Source organism: Grampus griseus (genome assembly GCF_964374135.1).
Source record: "Grampus griseus genome assembly, chromosome: 21".
NCBI lineage: Eukaryota > Metazoa > Chordata > Mammalia > Artiodactyla > Delphinidae > Grampus > Grampus griseus.
In genome coordinates, this window is record NC_139015.1 from 32,185,362 (window position 1) to 32,198,284 (window position 12,923).

Consider the following 12,923-nt stretch of genomic DNA (forward strand, 5'->3'; position numbering starts at 1 on the left):
GGGCCTGGCGCACAGTAGGCATCCAATACACACTGTTGAGTGAGTGAATGAAATTCATCTGTCCCCATGGGATAGCTGACCCAGGTCACAGAGCCATCCTGTAACGTTCTGAGGCCCGGCCCCCAGGCCTCTGGTCCCTGTCTAGGGACCCTGCTGTCACAGTGGTGCAGTGGGCGGCACACGGGAACATCCAATCAGTGCTTGTTGAGTGAACGGCCATCGCCAGCGGTTGGAAGGTGGGATTTCACTTGAATCCTCGCGGCTCAGTGTGCCCGATTTTCCCGAAGCGTCGAAGGATTCGTTTGGGACACTAAATGAATCCTTGCTGTCTTGTCTCCTAAGCAACTTCGTTTTCCCTCCTGCTGGGGGATGCGGGCCACACCGAGTGGAGCCTGGGGAAGGGCCGTCTGCCCGGGCTTCTGGGAGGAGGATGCGGGTGGGAAGAGGAAAGGAGAATAGATTTCCCACGGCCTGGATGGATCTGAGCTCCCTGGGTGGCCACAGCCTTCTGGGAGCACAGGAACTATCTCCTTGCTTTAGGAAAATTCAGGCAGCAAAGCGACACAGAGGAAAGGGCCTTTGCCCCTCCCTTCCTGTGCCAGCCCCGGAGGCCAAGGCGATACCTGTCACTGTCTGTCTCTCTCGCTCCAAGCCCCACTCTGCTCTCAGCCCAGTGCTGGAGTGTGGCGGATGTCCACTGCATGCACGTGGCCTGGGGACTCTGTGTCTCAGAGGGGCATCAGGCCATCTGCCTGCACTGCCAACGGGCATCCTGCTGCTGGACCTGTCATCACAGGCCTTCTCATCGCAGGAAGGGTGGTAAGGAGCTACCCAGGAGAATAACCATCTTCAACAGCTGAAGCTCTGTCCTGCCCCTGATAAGCCCGCTGGCCTCACTCCTTCAAAAGGGTGTAAGTAGAAAGGGCAGCCTTATCAGCTCTGTCACACGCAGGCTGTGTGACTGCACACATAGCTTCCCTGGGCCCTGGTGCTTCTAGGTTTCCAAATACGGTTTGATTTCAGCAATCAACACACAACAGCGACGGGGGCCCAGAGCACCCAGCTCAGCTGTACTTCAGGGACGTGGCTTCTCCCAGCCTTACAATCTCTCTCCCAGGGATGCTCTCCCTTCTCCCAACACCCTCAGCCTCTCTCCTGCTGGCCAAAAGATGGGGCTGGCGAGGGGGGTGGGGTGGGGGGTGGTTCTGGGGGAGGGACTGGCCTTTGCAGACACAGCTCCACTCTCACAAGACAGAGGCCTGAGCGCGGGCTGGGCGGCTTCAGAGGCGAGCTGGCGCCTTACTGAACTTATTTGCGCCAGTGTGTTTAGAACACAGCATCGGGGGACAGCGGCGCCCGAGTTCCCTCCGTACTCGCTGCCAGAAGCCCAGGACGGTGAAAGGCATCCCGCACGGCGGCCCAGCCCTTACCTGTCCTGGCTGGAGTCCATCACCCGACTCACGGTGTGGGATTCTGTGATGTGGGCTTGTACCCTCTGCTGGCCTGAAACAAGAGACACTTCATTCCCTGAGCCCTGCCCTGCACCTGTCGAGTCCTCCTGCCTCTCATGACCTGGCAGCTTCTCTTCTGACCTCTGACCTTCCTCCTGGTCAAGCAAATCGATAAGGCCATTTGCGGCATCTGAATCCACTGTGTCGTCCTCCACGAGGTCCAGAGAGCCCAGCATGGGGCCCTGGGGTCCCTCGGAGAACGCCCCCTCCAGCTTCCACTCGTGGCCGGTGGCGTCCGAGTCCTCGGCCTTGCTGCACTCCAGAGAGGAGTCCTCAGCAGTGACCAACGAGGGCGTGAGGCCCGCGGACCACACCTGCATGTCAGACATCTCCAGCATGGCGTCATGCTCCGTGCCCGCCAAGGGGATGGCGTCTAGGACGGCCACCTCGTTCCAGTACTGGTCTGCGCGCAGCGGAGAGGGGAGCGCGTAGTGCAGGGAGGCGGGGGACAGCAGCTCGTCCTGCAGCGAGGAGTAACCTGGATGGGCAGACAGAGGGCGACATGCTCCAGCTGTGACCTTCCATCACGCGCGCTCACGTGCCGGTCACGCGCGCACAGGCACGGCCACTGAGGCGCATGCGCATTCCGGCGGTGCGGGCCTCCCCAAGCCTTGTGGCTTCTGCCCAGGCACCCGGGCAAGAGAACAAGGCTCTGGGGGCTGAGGAAGAGGGGGCAGCCAGGGGTGAGGGCGGGGAGGGGGCTCCTTAGCTGGACGCAAAGAGAAGAGGTTGGAATGCTTTCTCTTCCAGTCCAGAGCGGGGATCAAGACGTCTTGATCCAGAGGCTGGGGCTCGAGCCGTCCGCAATCAGGTGAAAGCCCCACTGCTCAGTGGCCGCGCGGAAGGCAGGGCTGCTGTCTCTTTGCACCAGCGTCCCTTGGGCACAGCCCTTGGGGGCTCTGTTAGGAATGCACCTCCAAGGGAGGGGGCAGCCCCAGAGCCAGGGTCGCTGACCGAGCCCTGGCGGGGCTGGCGAGCACACCGAGTATCCACAGACCTCGGTGCAGCGGTCAAACGGGAAACCGCTCGGTTTGGGATGAAGTCGCTTAGCCGCAAGCAGTGTATGTGTTCCCAGAACTGTGAATGAGCCAAAGTGGCACGAGGGCGTGTCCTCAGGGCGCACGAGGTCCCGGGCACAATGCTGTTTCCTCAGAACTCTGCCTGCCGATCCCGCCAGGTCAGCTGTGACCCAGGGGAAGGGAGCCGGCGGGCCCAGGCCCCTACCGTGCAGCCCTGTGGTCAGCAAAGCCTGTTCCCAAGCCTGTTCCCTGGGGACGGGCTCGGACACGAGTCGGTGATCGTCTCCCGGTTGGGTCTGGTGTGCAGACCAGGATGCTGAGGGGGCAGCAGGTTTAAGTGTGGGATCAGTGTGCGTGTCCTGGACGGGGTTCCCTTGGGTGGGGCCTCTGCTCTCCTCCAGCTTGGGGAGGGGGGCGGTCCCTGCAGCAGGGGAAGAGGGCCTCTGCCTCCCCTTCGGAGCAGGTGCCAGTCTGAGGGGGGCCTAGAAGGCAAGATTCTCCACTTGGCCCAGCCTGTCTGGGGACCCGGGAGCAGGTGTGTGCTCACAACCTCTGAAGATCCAGCAGAGCCGAAGGGGACCCTGGGCATGGGTGGGGCTGCCCCTGCAGGGTCTCCAGGGACCTTCCTGCCACGTCCCGAGAGGCCCCTAACCCAGTGTCTGCAATCTTCATCCTGCCATTCAACCCTCACCGCTCCCTACCCCTGCATCTGGCTTAACCTCTCTCCTGGCCAGACGGGCCCTCGTCACTCCCAACTGAGCCTCAGCTCCTGTCCTCCAGCTTCTCTGCTTCTGATAGAACTCATCTGTCCTCCTTCACTCACTTCTTCAACCAGAAAATATGAATTGAGGTCTGCTTCCACGCCAGGCACCATACATGCTAAAGGGTTGGGGATTATAAACACACACAGACACACACACACACACACACGACAGGTTCTCTTTGTCCTCTTTCTTTCACAACGTTCTCCCAACGACTCCAGCTCACCTTGGATTCCCCCATCTTTGAGCCTGTCCTGGTTCGCATGACTGTCAACTCCAAGAACAGGGAACCTGTCTATGCTGTCCCACTGCAGAGCTTTCAGATGTGAGGGGGACACAGGAGCCAGAACCGATGACCTAGCCCATATGCAGTGAAACCGAAATTGCCAACGATTACAGGTGTTCAAGGTGCCGGCAACCAGGCCACGTGCTTGACATTCATTCTGCCTTGTAATCTTTCCGGAGAGTTTTCCTCCTGACTGATCTCTACAAGTCTACGTGGTTCCAGATTCCAAAATTAGGAGAACGAGAAACAGACCATGGCGGGGGGGCTGGCTGGGGGTAGGGCTGTGCAGTGACAGGGACCAAGGGACCCCTCCAGCTCTGGCCAAACTAGGAGGGACAAAGAGAGGAGGGTGGTGGGGGAAATGGGTGGGTCAGATCTTCCCACGACAGTGACACCAAGTCACTGCACGTGAAACTGTGACCTAACTGGGAAACCAGGGCAAATGGCCTTCCAACCCTCTACAGAAATCTCTCCAGATATCTGCGAGCAGAGCATTTAAGAATCACATAATTTTTTTTCTTCTTGAAAGCATTATTCTATTATTACCATTACTAATTGAGCTCTCTTTCATATGAAATATATCCAACATGTTATTTTTAATTGTCACGACAACATCATTCCTACTTTATAGATTAGGGAACTAGAGATTGAGCAACTTAAGGAACACAGTGAGAGTGGTCCTTTCACTAGATTTTGCCATTAATATATTTTAAAGATAGCTTCAAGGAGGTATAGTTGGCATACAATAAATCCACATATTTAAAGTAGATAATCTGATCATTTCTGATACAGGGAAACACCCATGAAACCATCACCACCGTGAAGAGAAGGGCCATTCATCATCCCTGAGAGGTTTCCTCAGGATCCTTTGCACTCCTTCATTCTGCCACCCGACTCCCAGGTAACCACTAATCTGCATTGTCACTATACAGGAGCTGCATTTGCCAGAATTGTATATAAATGGAACTATACAGTGTGGAATCGTTTTTGTCTGTTTTTTTTCACTCAGCCTAATTTCATCCATGTTGTTGCATGTATTGATAATTCATCCATTGTTATTGCTGAATGTCTAGATCACACTGTAGGTATATGTTTAACTTTTTAAGAAACAACCAAAGTTTTTCCAAAGTGATTGTCCCATTTACGTCCCCACGAGCAGCGCATGGGCTCCCAGTTCCTCCACATCCTCAACACTTGGTATGTTTTTCGTTTTTTTCGTTTTTTGTTCTAGCTCTTCTTATAGATGTGTAGCGTATCTACTTATAGTTTTAATTTGTATTTCTCTGATGACTAATGATGCTGAGCATCTTTTTGTGTTCTTATTTGCTATTTGTCTATCTTCTGGGTTAAGTTCAAGTCTTTTGCTCACTCTAAAACTTGGGTTGTTTTCTTATTATTGAGTTTTGAGAGTTCTTTATGTATTGTGGATACAAGTCCTATATCAGATGATTATTAGCCAATACTTTCTCCCAATCAGTAGCTTCTTTTTCTTCTTCATTTTTTTAAACAGTGCATTTTAAAGTGCAGAAGTTTTAAATTTTGATGAAGTCCAACTTCCATTTGTTCTTTTATGGATTGTACTTCTGGTGTTGCACCTAAGAAATATTTGCCTTATCCAAGATCTCTAAGGTTTTCTCTTATGTTTAACCAAGAATTTTTATAGTCACAGGTTTTACATTTAATCTATGATCCATTTTGTGGTAATTTTTGTATGTGATGTAAGGTGTGAATCCCAGTTCATTTCTGCATATGAATATCCAAGTGTTCCAGCACACATATTGTAAAGATTATCCACTGAATTGCCTTTGCACCTTTGCTGAAGATCAGTTTTTCCTATATGTGGTTTTATTATTTTTGGATTCTATTGTGTTCCATTGACTTATCTGTCTTTATGGCAATACCACACCGTATTGATCACTGTAGCTTTGTAATAAATTTTGAAGTCAGTGTAAGTTCTCCAAATTTGTTCTTTTTCAAAGCTGTTTTGGATGTTCTAGGTCTTTTCCATATGAATTTTAGAAACACTTTGTCACTTTCCACAGAAAAGCCTACTGGGATTTTGACTGGGGTGCATCAAATATATAGATTGTTTCAGGGAGAACTGACAAAGTATCGAGTCTTCTGACCCATGAACACCGGTGTATCTCTACATTTATTTAGGTCTTTTAAAATTTCTCTGGGCAACGTTTTGTAGTTTTCAATGTGTGTCTTTCACATCTTTTATCAGATTCAGCTCCAAGTGTTTCAATTTTTTTCAGTGCTATCTTAAAGGGTATTCTTTTTTCAATTTCAATTTCCACTTGTTCATTCCTAGTATATAGAATTCAATTGATTTTTTTAATATACTGAAATTGTATCCTGCAACCTTACCAAACTCATTTTTTAGATTCCATTGGATTTTTATATATATCATGTTGTCTGTGAACAAAGACAGTTTACTTCTTCCTCTCCAATCTGGCTGCCTTTTATTTCTCTTACTTGCCTTATTGTACCGGCAGCACCTTTAGGACAAGGTTGAACAGAAGCCAGGGGAGCAGACATCATTGGCTTGTTACTGCACTTAGAGGGAAAGCACTCGGTCTTTCACCATTAAGTGTAATGCTAGCTTCAGGTTTTTTGTAGGTGCCCTTTTAGGGCTCTGCTATCAGACTCTCCAATTTGGGGGACAGCGATTTGCCCTAAGTCCTCACTTCTCTTACAGACCCTAGAAGAGTTACTGATTTTTCAAACCGTGTAGCTTTTTACTTGTTGTTAGCATGGAGTGGTGACATCCAAGCTCCTTACATGCAGAACCAGATACTGATTTATTTTAGAATATTCAACCATTTTGCATTCCTTGGATAAACCCCACTTGGTCATGATGCACTTTTATATAGTGTTGGATTTGATTTGCTAAAATTTAGTTTAGAGATTTTTGCATGAATGTTCATGAAGGATATTGGTCTGTAGTTTTCCTGTAATGGCTTTTTTTTTTTCACCAAAAATGTAATGCTGGCCTCATAGAATGAGTTGGGAAGCATTATGTCCTTTACAATTTTCTTAACGAGTTATTTCTTCCTTAAATGTCTGGTAGCATTCACCACTTAAGTCCTCTAGGCTTGGAGTTTTCTTGGTGGGAATATTGTTTTTTTTTTTAAATTTATTTTATTGAAGTATAGTTGATTTACAATGTTGTGTTAATTTCTACTGTACAGCAAAGCGATTCAGTTATACATAAATATACATTCTTTTTCATAGTTTTTTTCTATCATGGTTTATCACAGGATATTGAATATAGTTCCCTGTGCTATACAGTAGGACCTTGTTGTTTATCCATTCTATACATAATAGTTTGCATCTACTAATCCCAGCCTCCCATCCACCCTTCCCCCACCCTCCCTCCCCCTTGGCAACCACAAGTCTGTTCTCTATGTCTGTGAATCTGTTTCTGTTTCATAGATACGTTCATTTGTGTCATATTAGATTCCACGTATAAGTTGTATCATATGGTATTTGTCTTTCTCTTTTTTTAAATAAATTTATTTATTTATTTATTGGCTGCATTGGGTCTTCGTTGCTATGTGCGGGCTTTCTCTAGTTGCGGTGAGCGGGAGCTACTCTCCGTTGCCGTGCGCGGGCTTCTCATTGCAGTGGCTTCTCTTGTTGCAGAGCACGGGCTCTAGGTGCGTGGGCTTCAGTAGTTGTGGCGTGCAGGCTCAGTAGTTGTGGCTCACGGGCTCTAGAGCACAGGCTCAGTAGTTGTGGTGCATGGGCTTCGTTGCTCCACGGCGTGTGGGATCTTCCCGGACCAGGGCTCGAACGCGTGTCCTCTGCATTAGCAGGCGGATTCTTAACCAATGTGCCACCAAAGAAGCCCCCTGTCTTTCTCTTTCTGACTCACTTCACTTTGTATGATAATCTCTAGGTCCATCCATGTTGCTGCAAATGGCATTATTTCATTTTTTATGGCTGAGTAATATTCCACTGTATATATGTACCACATCTTCCTTATCCATTCGTCTGTCGATGGACACTTAGGTTGCTTCCATGTCCTGGCTATTGTGAATAGTGCTGCAGTGAACATTGGGGTGCATGTATCTCTTCGAATTATAGTTTTCTTCAGTCTTTAGTGATGTTGCCTCTCTCAGTCTGGCTGGATTCTTATCAATTTATTGATCATTTCAAAGAACCAGCCTTTGGTTTTATGGATTTTCCCTAGTGTTTTCTGTTTTCAACTTCATTGATTTCCGCTCTGATCTTTATTATCTCCCTTCTGTTTACTTTGGGTTTAATTTGCTCTTCTTTTTCAAATATCTTAAGATATTATAAAGCGGAGGTCACTGACTTGAGAACTTTTCTCTTTTTTAATGTGGACATTTAGTGCTATGAATTTCTCCCTAATACTGCTTTACTGGCATACCATACATTTTGATATCTTGATTCAAAATACTAATTTCCCTTTTGCTCTCTTCTTTGACCCATGGGTTATTTAGAAGTGTATGATTTAGTTTCCATATGTTTGAGATTTCTCATGTAGCTTTCAGTTATTGACTTGTAATTTAATTTCACTGTGGTCAGTGAATGACTTGAATTCTTTCATATTTATTGAGACTTACTTTATAGTCTATAACACGGTCTATATTGGTTTGTTCTAGGGGCAATTGAAAAGAATGTGTATTCTGTTGTTATTGGGTGGAATGTTCTACATTTTCCAATTCCTAATGTCAATTAGGTCAAGACGAAGGACAGTGTTGTCAAATCTTCTATATGGTTACTCATTTTTCTACTTGCTCTATCAATTATCAAGATGGAGTATTGAAGTCTCCCACTGTAGCTGTGGTTTTGTCTATTTCTCATTGTGCTTTTCTGTTTTTGTTTCATGTATTTATAGCTATATTACTGGTACATAAACATTTAAAGATTGTGATGCCCTCTAGATGAACTACTTATTATTATGAAATTATTGTCTTTATCCCTGGTAATATTATTTGTTCTGAAATCTACTTGTCTGATATTAATATAGCCACTTCAGTTTTCTTTTGATTAGTGTTAGCACAGTTTATATTTACTCATCTTTTTACTTTTAAGGAATTTGTGTTTTTATATTTGAAAGGCATTACTTATAGGCAGTATATATTTGAAATTTACCTTTATATCCAGTCTATCTCTGCCTTTTTTTCTTTAATTAATTAATTAATTAATTTTGGCTGCATTTGAGTCTTTGTTGCTGTGCGCAGGCTTTCTCTAGTTGCAGTGAGTGGGGGCTACTCTTCGTTGCTTTGCGCGGGCTTCTCATCGCGGTGGCTTCTCTTGCTGCGGAGCGTGGGCTCTAGGTGCACGGGCTTCAGTAGTTGTGGCACGTGGGCTCAGTAGTTGTGGTTCATGGGCTCAGTTGCTCCGTGGCATGTGGGATCCTCCCAGACCACAGATCGAACCCGTGTCCCCTGCATTGGCAGGAGGATTCTTAACCACTGTGCCACCAGGGAAGTCCCTATCTCTGCCTTTTAATGTGGGTTACTTAGGTCATTTACATTTAATGAGATTATTAATATGGTTAGGTTTAAACCTCTCATTTGCTAATTTCTACTTTTGTCCCATCTGTTCTCTTTTTCCTCTTTTGGATTAATTGAAATTTTCCACTTTATCTATTTTGATTGCTTATTAGCTATAATTCTTTGATGATTTTAGTAGTTACTTTAGGACTTTTAGTATACATCCTTAAACTATCACAGTCTACTTTTTTTTTTTTTTTTTTTTGTGGTACGCGGGCCTCTCACTGCTGCGGCCTCTCCCGTTGCGGAGCACAGGCTCTGGACGCGCAGGCTCAGCGGCCATGGCTCACGGGCACAGCCGCTCCGCAGCATGTGGGATCCTCCCGGACCGGAGCACGAACCGGTGTCCCCTGCATTGGCAGGCGGACTCCCAACCACTGCGCCACCAGGGAAGCCCTATCACAGTCTACTTTTAAGTGATGTCATATAACGCTTGGCATATAGTATAAGAACCTTACAATAATATACTTCCATATTTCTCTCTCAAATTTTTTGACTTTTGTACCATTGTGGTAATATATTTTACTTTTACACATGCTAGAAATCCAACATTATATTGTTATTTTTGTTTAAACAGTTATCTTTTAAAGAGATTTAAATAACGAGAAAATTATGTATTTGTTCTTATGGTGAGCATTTTGGCAGTTCATTCCTTCGCGTAGAGCTGTATTTCTGTTGCTGTCGTTTCTCTTCGGCCTCAAGGATTTTGTTTTTAAACTTTTCTTGTAGCAGTCACCTCCTGGTGATGAATTTTCAGGTTTTGTGCGTATGGAAAAGTCTGTATTTGCCTTCGTTTTTGGAAGTCATTTTGCTGGATATAGAAGTCTACATCACTTTAGAGATGTGTTTCTTTCAAGATGTGTTCTACTTTAAAGATATTGTTCCACTGTCTTACATCCATTGTTCCTATGAGAAATCTTATGTAACCCTTATCTTTATCCCCTTGTATATAACAGGTCTTGCTTTTTTCCTCTGGCTACTTTTAACCTTTCTCTGTCACAGGTTCTGACCAATTTGTTTAAAATGTGCCTTGGCATAGTAGCTTCCATGTTTCATGCAGTTAACTGAACTTCTTGGATATGTGTATTTACGGTTTTTGTCAAATTGTAAAATTCTGGACCATTAATTCTTCAAATACATTTTCAGCCCCCTTCTCTGCTGGAAACTCTAATTTCACAAATATTAGGCCACTTGATTTCCCCACAGCTCACTGATGCTTTTTTTTTTTTCTTCCTGTGTTTCATTTTGGAGTTTCTATTGCTATGTTGCCAAGTTCCCTTCTTCTGTAATGTCTAATCCCATTCAGTGTACTTCATTCATCCTATACCTTATAGTTTCATCTCTAGGAGATTGGTTTGGGTCTTTAACAAATATCTTCCAGGGCTTCCCTGGTGGCACGGTGGTTAAGAATCCGCCTGCCAATGCAGGGGACACGGGTTCGAGCCCTGGTCTGGGAAGATCCCACATGCCACGGAGCAACTAAGCCCATGCGCCACAACTACAGAGCCTGCGCTCTAGAGCCCGTGAGCCACAACTACTGAGCCCATGTGTCACAACTACTGAAGCCCGCGAGCCTAGACCCCGTGCTCCACAACAAGAGAAGCCACCACAATGAGAAGCCTGCGCACCGCAACAAAGAGTAGCCCCCGCTCGCTGCAACTAGAGAAAGCCCATGCGCAGCAATGAAGACCCAACACAGTCAAAAAAAAAAAATCTTCCAAGTCTCTACTTCACTTTTTAAACATCTGAAATAGTTATTAACTGCTTTACCATTCTTGTCTGCTAATTCTAATATCTGCGTCAGTTTCAGTTGATTGACTTTTCTCCTTATTATGGGTTGTGTTTCCCTGCCTCTTTGTATGTATGTCTGGTAATCTTTAATTGGATGTTGTGACTTTTATCTAGTTGGGTGCTGGGTATTTTTGTATCCCTATAACAATTCTTGAACTTTGCTCTGTTATGTAGTTGAGTTCCTTGGAAACAGTTTGATCCTTTTGAGTTTTGCTTTCAAGGTTTATTAGGTAGGAGCATTGACCAACCTAGGGCTAATCACTCTCCATTTCCGAGACAGGACCATTCTGTGCTCCCTATGCAGTGTCTGTGAACGATCAGTCTGCCTATTGGGAACAGATGATGAATATTCAACCAAAACTTGCGGGGAACCTTCTGGAGGTCTCCAGAGCTCTCTCTGTGTGCAGCTGTCTCTCTAGGGAACTCTAGCTGCCCTGGTCTCCTTGGACTCCCAGCGACTTCTCCTGAACCAGGGAGTCTTCTTGGATTTCTCTTCCTTCTGCCATGACTTAGAAACTCTTTCGAGGCAGTGATCTAGGCAACTGTAGGGTTCACCTCATTTATTTTCCATGTCTCATAGATCACTGTCCTTTGCTGCCTGATGTCCAATGTCTCGAAAACCGTTGTTTCATATAATTTGTCCATTTTTTGCTTTCAAGCAGGAGCGTATATTCAGTCCCTGTTGCCTCATCTTGGCCAGAAGTGGATGCATCACAGACAGTCCCTCAGATACGGCCGGATAAACATGTTCACTCCTGGGAATCTCAGTAAGACTTCATAAAGGCTGGGAGAGGGTAACTCTGCTGGTCACAGAACACCCGAGGCTCATTCTTGGTGACTTTTCCACCTTGAAACTTCCTGGGGTTCATGTGAATGGAATTTCACCCAAGCAAAAATGTGTCCATGAAGGGAACTTGTGCAACCCTCCCCCAGGACTTCTTTCTGCCTTGTGTTTTGTCCTGGAGGCCCTCCCCTGGTCGCAGTGTTTAGGGGCTACGCCCCCTGCTCCCTCTCAGTCTCCAGAAGACCCCGCTGACCCCACTCTCACCCCCGAAGCGTGGATCTGGGGCTGTAGGTGTCCATACTCAGTGGAGTGGGGATTACTGCTCATAGGGGCCATGCTCAGCGAGGGCCGTCTCACACGGTCTGGGGTGGACCACAGCACAGGAAGGTTTGCTGAGTCCCCTGGGTTGAGCTCCAGAAGTGCCTGTCTCTCTGGCAGTCTCACGTGGCCCTGCCATACCTGGGTCACCAGCCCATCCCTCAGTCTAGAGCTCTCCTCTCTGGGGTTGCCTTTTGGGGAAATCAGGTAACAGGCAACCAAACACACAGCTTTGGAGCAGAGCCGTCCAGCAGTGGCCCGCCCCCCAGCCTCCCCTCATCTGGGCTGTCACACTGGGTCTCTGTTAACCTAGGCCTAACGCTGCCCCCACTAGTTTGATGTCAGCAGCAAACCAGACAAGGGTGGACAGACAACCCTAACTCAGGCAGGAGCCGCACTTCACTAGCTGTGTTCACTAAGAGTCCGTAGAAATGAGACATACTGTATTTCTAAGTAGACATTGTGTCCAACTCATCACACCAAATGGAGTTGACCAAACAGGATGTGAGATGTCCATTTTTTCCTTTTACATGAGAAATCTGTTTTATTTTTAGGAACATGCTTTTTTTTCGCTCCACGGGCAATTTTTTTTCATGTTTATTCCAAGGGCCTGGGGTAGTTCCCTCCTGTGCAAGAGAAGCAAACTTGCTTTTTGACTTAAAGCCCCTTCTGCTCTGGCCAGTCCAGGCAAACACAGCAAGAAGAGCCAGGAAGGAAGGACAAGAGACCTCAGGTTCCTATCTTCCTGACACCACAGAGCAACCAGTCACTGCCTCGAGTGCCCACAGGGAGGCTGAGACGAGCAGAGAACGAGGTAAAGCACAGAGGAGGCAAGGTGCCGCCGTGGCCATCGGCGCAGAGGCCTGGGCCGGCCCAGGACAGAAAGCCAGAGGAAGCGCAGGAGGCTGCTGTCCCCCTGTCC

General features: G+C 46.9%; 1 protein-coding gene across 7 annotated transcripts in view; it reads right to left on the bottom strand.

Annotated features, from left to right (window-relative positions):
• ANK1 (ankyrin 1) overlaps positions 1-12,923 on the bottom strand; it is a 98,774-nt gene that overhangs the window by 15,660 nt on the left and 70,191 nt on the right. For 6 of the 7 annotated variants that reach the window (XM_082680172.1, XM_082680171.1, XM_082680169.1 and 3 more), the window contains one exon: positions 1,431-1,989. In XM_082680172.1, the coding sequence (XP_082536298.1) occupies positions 1,431-1,989 (559 nt within the window). The remainder of the gene's footprint in view (positions 1-1,430; positions 1,990-12,923) is intronic. The other variant, XR_014298394.1, reaches the window with a different exon arrangement.